This window comes from Eptatretus burgeri, chromosome 7 (genome assembly GCF_056783735.1).
Source record: "Eptatretus burgeri isolate ZD-2024b chromosome 7, Ebu_testis_v1, whole genome shotgun sequence".
Classification (NCBI taxonomy): Eukaryota; Metazoa; Chordata; class Myxini; order Myxiniformes; family Myxinidae; genus Eptatretus; species Eptatretus burgeri.
Genome location: NC_140967.1, coordinates 72,102,521 through 72,110,144, shown reverse-complemented (window position 1 = coordinate 72,110,144; position 7,624 = coordinate 72,102,521). Strand labels below are relative to the sequence as shown.

At 43.2% G+C, this 7,624-nt stretch overlaps 2 protein-coding genes across 8 annotated transcripts in view; one reads left to right on the top strand and one right to left on the bottom strand.

The window, feature by feature from the left end:
- Nucleotides 1-1,094, top strand: part of SLC7A9 (solute carrier family 7 member 9) — a 105,210-nt gene extending 104,116 nt beyond the window's left edge. For all 6 annotated transcript variants that reach the window (XM_085889026.1, XM_085889027.1, XM_085889024.1 and 3 more), the window contains one exon: nt 712-1,094. In XM_085889026.1, the coding sequence (XP_085745152.1) occupies nt 712-776 (65 nt within the window). In that variant the 3' untranslated portion in view covers nt 777-1,094. The remainder of the gene's footprint in view (nt 1-711) is intronic.
- Nucleotides 711-7,618, bottom strand: GADD45GIP1 (GADD45G interacting protein 1). 2 transcript variants are annotated; one of them, XM_085889029.1, is made up of 2 exons: nt 1,916-7,618; nt 711-1,467 (listed from the first exon to the last, which is right to left on the bottom strand). In XM_085889029.1, exon 1 carries the CDS (start codon nt 7,614-7,616, stop codon nt 6,828-6,830), a length of 789 nt encoding a protein of 262 aa, XP_085745155.1. In that variant the 5' UTR covers nt 7,617-7,618; the 3' UTR covers nt 711-1,467; nt 1,916-6,827. The 2 variants fall into 2 exon arrangements, with proteins under 2 accessions (XP_085745155.1, XP_085745156.1); XM_085889030.1 differs by having other exon boundaries at nt 5,598-7,618.
- Between the last annotated feature and the right edge of the window lie 6 nt (nt 7,619-7,624).

Below are 7,624 nucleotides of genomic sequence, written 5' to 3'. Positions count from 1 at the left end.
ATTCAATGACTAAATATGAAAATCCTGTTCAAATTTCAAGTCAATCGGATGAAAATTGAGGATTTTAGAAATTTGACTTAAGTTGTTGACCTTTGACCTACGTTGACCTTTTGGCCTCAATCAATATACTTCTTGCTTAGGACCAGCTCCACCATTTGGTGAAGTTTTGTGAAGATCAGTTTAAAATTGTGACCTGTAGGTGATCGACATACAAAGACAAACAGACAGACAGAATAACACACGTGACCAACCAATATACTTGAAAAATCTTGGATTTTTCGCAAGTAACAGACGGACAGACAGAGACAGGGGTGAAAACATAACTGCTGTCCACCTTTGGTGGTGGAGATAATCATGACATATACTTCAAGGTTATGGCATGGCCATGGGAGACACGGAGCTTGTATCATGTAACTCAACCTCCTTCCATGTCGAGAACTTTGAAAACTTGATTGTTCAGATATGGAATTGCTGTAACAAACACCAAAAAGCCAAATGCTTTCAATCCAATGCGCCATTTAAACACTATTTGGATCTTGATTGTCTGCTTCAGTAAGCAAAGAAACAACTCTTGGGCTGCGAGCTTGTTTGGAATATACATATATTAGGAAATGGACTTACAAACCCTCAACTTCTGTATTTGTTCACTTACATTGCTATTTCTCCATAACGTCTTCATGTGGATAATTCGCTGATTGTATTGTGTTCCAGATATTATAACCAAACACCTTCAACTCCTACTCGAAGTTTCACCAACAGAAGAGTACGTGGAATGACAAGACCATATCGAGTTAAAATTTTCCACACAATCACTTATGGGTCATCGAATGAAATTTCTTGGCGAATGTTTTTTTTCTTTACAACAATTTACAACGACAACATGAGCTTACGAAGGAACATTTAATGGGAATGATCAATTCCAATTGCAAGCAGGAGTACAACAGAATTTGAAAGCATTTGGTGCAGTGTGATCCAATAGGCAAGACAGTTTATCAATAACCGGTGTCCAATATAAATCGGTGTTGCAATAACGGTGTATAAAGGAGATAACAATAACAATGAACTCAAAACAGCAATAAATCTTACAACCTTCATTCCACAAGAATGCTAACTTAACTCGAACAAAGAAAATCATGGATGAAATGAGTTGGCTTGATTATTCTTTTCTTTTCTTTTTTGACATCATCGTCAATGTCGCAAAATATTTACAAAGTGTAGCTGCAGCCAGAGCTGTTTCTTGGAAAGTGTTGTGCTGGGAGGTTTGCCGTTGCCTTCCAATGAGTCAGTCAGGCAGGAATTTGGAATTTGTTCAGGGTACCAGCAATAACTCACACACTCTTCACAAAAGACAAGGGTGCAGGCTGTGGCTGCTGGTTGCATCTCTTTGTTCTAGGACGTCCACCAACGACCATTGCTTGCAGACGGATCCTTCAACTTGACATCACTCATTTTGATAAATCTCCCTGCCTGCGAAACACCAGGATGACAGTTTATAGCTGGGTCTGGCTAAGGACCCAGCCCAGACGGTTCAAAGGCAAATATGCACAACTCTAAGCCTATCCTGCCAGACTCTACATCTTTCACGGGGCAAGCAAAGATCATGTTCAAAGAAGTCATAAGTGAATGATCAACAATGTTGACAATCAAAACCATCCTTATTATGAGCCAAGAGAAGTAACTCAGGGCTATCCCACTTCCAGGAACAAATCGAGTTGAGTGCACAAAAGCAATCTCTCAAGGTCAGTACAACTTCGGTATAAATCAGTTTTCAACAAAATGTTTTAAAGCTGATATCATCTATGTTCAATGACAATGAAAGCTTAATGGGATTCAAAATGGGAACCTTAACTTTGCAATCCTTTTTCTCTGAACTTGCATTACGCTGGATATCCCAGTTTCCTTCTCAGCAACTCACGTGTAATATTAGACTGCCCTGACTTCTTCACACCCTCAAAATGATCAATCAACCTGGTTAGAGCATTCCTCCAACTTCGTATGTAGCACAAGGCTACGGGTAGCATCACTGGCTGGGGATGCGGCTGTGCTGCTGATGCAATGCCTCTTCCACCAGTACTCTACTATTCCCACCAGGCAAGATGGGAGTGGCAAGGAGGGGTATAACAGGTGAGGAGTTAGGAGGAGGTAGATTTAAGGAGGTGGGGTGAATTGGCACTGAAGTTGGAAAAAAGGGACGATTTATGGAACACGAATATGCACGAACAACACCAACGAACATGAACAAAGTGGGATTAAAAAAAAATTTCAAGTGAGAGATGCGATTCAAGACGTTCCGTGAGGGATGCAATAAAGGAAAATTAAGAGAATGACGAAAAGAAATGTTGCAACAATGGGACGTTTTAGACACGGGATGAAGGAAAGGTTGACTTGAAAAGTCTCTTGAAGAAGAAGAGAAATGCATTATGATACAATATAGGGAACCACACATGTGAAAGAGGAAGTTGAAACATTTTAAGAGACTTTTTAATTTTTATTTTGATAAATATTAGGTAAGGTAGATAAAGGAAAGGTTGAAGAAACAACCGTGAAGGTGTATGGTGAATTTGGATCGGATGAAGTAGGAGGAAGATGGTAGGTCAGTGAAAGTTACAGGAAGAGAAGTGGAAGTGGGGTGAGAGAAATCACGTGTTTACGGGAGGTGTAAGGTGAGAAGTAAAAAGAATAAAGAATTTTTTTGTTGTTTGTTTTTTTTTTTTTCAAAGATTAGGTAAAGGAAAGTTTGAAGAAGAAATTATGAAGGTGTATGGTGAATGTGGGTCAGCAAAAGTAGAAGGAAGATGGTAGATCAGCAGAAGAATTAGGAAGAAGAGTCGGTGCAGGACGTCACGTGGTTACGTGGGGAACAAGGTGAGGAGGGAAAAGGATTTTTTTGTTGTATTTTTTATATTTTAAAACATGAAACAGGGTATCGTTGGGAGGGATAGGAGGGTGGTGGAGGGAAAAGTGGAGAAAAGAAGAAGTCATGGTGAAAAGGAGAAAATACAAAAAACACGATCGTGCACATGGACGGGAAGAAGGGTAGGCCTCAAGGAACCCCCGATATGAAAAGATGACGAAAACTCACCAATTAGCACAAGTTTTAACACAACACTGAACTTGGAACACACAGTAAAAAGAGAGATAACAAAATGACAGTACAAACGCGACAAAAACGACCGGAAAACTTATCTTTGAGAAAGTCGGCAGAGATCCTGAAGAGGAACCGCCACCGTTGCTCAAGAACTGGAACCGTCGCTCAAGAACCAGAATCTTTGACCATTTGACATAAATAAATAGTTGGTTGAGGCATGATGCAATTGCTGTTGGATTTTAATGTCAATCGGATGCAAAAATGACGATTTTAGAAATTTGACCTAAAGGGGATATTTGACCTTTGAACTCAAAAATCAATGGGCTATTCAGTTGTGACTACCTCTACAACTTGGTAAAGTTTCATGATGATAGGTTTAGAATTGTGACCTGTAGGCGATTGACAGAGAGACAGACAGACAATAACAAAGTCGACTGACCAATATACTTGCAAATATTCGATTTTGCAAGTAGTAAAGACAGACAGGGGTAAAAACATAACCTTTCACCTTTGGTGGGCAGAGGTAAAAAAAAAAAAAAAAAACACAACACAACACAACATACATTTAGACAAATTCCAAATTGGCTGTTATCTTTCAAATGTACTTAAATTACTTCTCTATAACTTGCTGTTATACAATTTGTTTACCCTTTCATCACCATTTTTACAACAAAAACGTGCATAAAAGGTCGATCATTGTTGAAATAAAAACGTTGCAATATCTAATGGGAATGGCACTCGGTAGAGCGCATTCCTCTGCCCGGCTGAACAGTTAACGTTTTGTATCACGCTGAAAGGCCGCATCCGCATCCGCACCTTCACCCTAATTGAATCAGCTTGTTCTTGTCACCTACCGAACTCATCCACCAAATTGTCATAATGCATCCATAACTTGAGGTATTATACTATATACCGTATATCGTTTTTGGCCCCATCTCACAACGGTGAAGAATCACTTGTAAAATTCTCAGATCCAGATCCGGATTTTCACCAAAATATCATCAATTTGTCCTTCTCACACACCCAACCTGTCCACCAGATTTCGTCCGAATACGTATATAACTTTGAGATATTCTGCTCATACAGACAGAAAAAAAAGAGACAGGGGTGAAAACATAACCTCCATCCACCTTCGGTGGCAGAGGTAATAAAATGTAAGGACAAATGAGGTTTACAACAAAATGACCCAAAGGGATTTGTCAAATGACAGGACGACATTAAACGTACAAAATCTCTATAAACTAGACGACTGGAGAGTTCATAGAACACGATACCCCACGCAATGCTCAAATAAATAGTTAATAAAATGATTTTAAAGATCGTGAAAAATATAAAAAGTATATACAGGAGTTAAATATACACTGTAATAAGACATTGAGTCAGTTTCAGAAATGACTGAAACTTTATGAACTTTGTTGATCACCATAGAACGCGGTGTCAATTGGCATCGTACATGACCATTTTGGCAGCTTTTTCTTCACCCCGATACTGTACCCTCTCACATGCCAAGCCCACTTCCCATGGGCTGCGCTTGACAGCTCATGTTGTACACCAACCTATAGAACATGTCCAAATACTGAAAAACTGGAGGTTCTTGGAAGTATTATGAAGTCGATTTGTGTTATACAGTGTTCAAGTGTATAATTCAATTTAAATAAGGGTTTAAAAGACAACAAATAAAAATCAATTCTGGGTTTTACCACTGTTTTACCCAGTGTCTATTACATCACAATATCTAACACGTTACGTTAGTTATTCGTGCCTGTTGTTTGTGTCCTTTGTAAAACATCATTAAAAACAGTAAGTTTCCTGTGTGGAATGATTTTCAATTTTGTTTGACTGCCAGGCGGGCAGACAGTCAGAAAAAGAGAAAAAAAAATCTCTCCCCTCTCTGTGCATGTGTGATCGGGACAAATTAAGAGCCAAAGTACTGTTAAACGGCAAACATGTCTTCCGATTCATGTTAAAAAATATTCCATTCAATTTAAATAAGCTGATATAAACTGATAAGATGGACAGACGGACATGAATCAACTGAACTCTGCTTTTTGCTTCGTGAGTTCATAGAATACCTTACCCTAAGCAGTCTTGAGAAAAATGACATGGGAAGGGTCTTTTCAACTCTTGCTTTGCATTTCCGAGCGCAATCCATATTTCCTATGACCTGCGATTTTGTCTGAACTTCGCTATTCCCAACACTGAGAGGAACGACTTAATTTCAGTTGAAATTTTGAACACTGTAGAACACAAATCAGAACACGAAGCTGCAGTTTAGCAGTACTTTCACTCTGAATTTGGCACATTGCATGGAATTTTGTCCCGAGCACGCATGCACACAGAGGAGATAGGAATAAAAGGGATTAGGTGTATAATGTAGCGAGAAATCCACCATATTGGCATAATATAAAATAACATAGATTGCAACTTATTCTCCAAGGTTCACAAGAGCAATTCCTTTCATCGTTTTAAGAGAAGGCCAGGTATCTCATTAAATGAGCAGGCATCTTACCAGATTGCCCCTAGAGGTATATGCCTGGTGTTGCCTTAATGGTTCGGGTGGCAGGCTTTGGATCCTAGGGTCCCCGAGTTCAAATCCAGTTCAGCTGTTGAATTAATACCAGGTGGGGTTAACATGGTCTGTCATCCTTCCGAGATCGGCAAAATGAGTGCCAGCATGCTGGTATACTGTGTCGGAGTGGCGACCCGTCCAGGATTGTGCCCAATTGCCAAGGAGACTGCTTAAGCAGCACCAACACTGCACAGAGTATGGTCTCAATATCCTCTCCTCCTCAAGGTGTTAAAAATCTGAGTTCACCATCTTTTGACTGCCAGACACTGGCTCAATACCCAAAACCAATCCAGATTTTTGGCTATGGGTTGAGTTTACAATAGATGACCCTACATCCATTCTCATTCTGCAAAAAAGGTTTACCTTCCAACAGATTAATTAATGTTTGTGTACATGTGACTCCATTGTTAAATGTACAAGCCTCATTAGTTAAAAAGTAAATAAAAGATCCAGTCATATCCCTTTGGCTTTAAGAGTTTTAATTTGAGGACAGCACCACATCCACATTGAGTGGATGGTACACCAAGAACAAAGGACCTGCATTTAAATCTGCAGAAACATAACAGCTTGAATGGCGAGCCTGGCCAAGTTTACGATGCAGACATTAAACGTCCAACGAATGGTCACACCCAGCCAGCGAAGTACGATGATAATCCGAATCGTGGTCTGCCAAGGACCCTTGATCATTGGCAGGGACCTCAGCTGAAGACTACAATGGCTGAAGATCCGCCAGGGACAACGGCTGAAGACCCGCCAGGGACAACGGCTGAAGACCCGCCAGGGACAACGGCTGAAGACCCGCCAGGGACAACGGCTGAAGACCCGCCAGGGACAACGGCTGAAGACCCGCCAGGGATAACGGCTGAAGACCCGCCAGGGACAACGGCTGAAGACCCGCCAGGGACAACGGCTGAAGACCCGCCAGGGACAACGGCTGAAGACCCGCCAGGGACAACGGCTGAAGACCCGCCAGGGACAACGGCTGAAGACCCGCCAGGGACAACGGCTGAAGACCCGCCAGGGACAACGGCTGAAGACCCGCCAGGGACAACGGCTGAAGACCCGCCAGGGACAACGGCTGAAGACCCGCCAGGGACAACGGCTGAAGACCCGCCAGGGACAACGGCTGAAGACCCGCCAGGGACAACGGCTGAAGACCCGCCAGGGATATCAGCGGAACTCGCCAGGGACATCAGCTGAAGACCCGCCAGGGACATCAGCTGAAGACCCACCAGGGACATCAGCTGAAGACCCGCCAGGGACATCAGGGGAAACCTTGGCTTGGCTCTGAGCTAGTTCTCTGGCGAGGGCTCGTTTTTGTTTCCTCTCCTCTTTGTCCCGTTTCTTCTCCTCTTTGTCCATCTCCTGCACCATCTGCACGAACTCAGGACTCCGCTGATCAACGTTGTACCCAAGCCGTTCCTGCGCTTGCTCAATAATCCTTTTCTTCCGAACCTCAGCAGCCCGAGCTGTGGCTCGAAATTCTCTTTTGTCCTCCTTCCATTTCACCACAGCCTGGTCCATCCCGGCCATGCACTGCACGATGCGACGTCGCCGGGCCTTGCGTTGCTCCTCGACGTCGGCAAGACGCTTTCGCTCGGCGCTCACGATCTCCTCCAAGCTCGGATACAACTCTCGCTCCTCCTGGATAATCCTGCTCAAGTCATCACGGCTCGGCCATAGCTCGGCCACGTCCACGCCCGACGCCTCACCCTTTCGCCCGAACTGCTTGCGACGCCACAGTGGGCTGCGCCTCCACGCTGGGTCTTTTCCGTCCGGATCGTCAAGGTCAAACGACGTCGGAGCGACCACCGATAGGATGACCGGTGGTCGTGCATGGTAGCAAGTCAGAGAGACCCACTTGGAGAAGGCCGCAGGATAAAGGAAGGGCGAGGAAATGCACCGCAACAGTGGGGTCGCCATCTTCCCGGGCTTCTTCTTCTTCTTCATCTTCCTCATTGGCCATT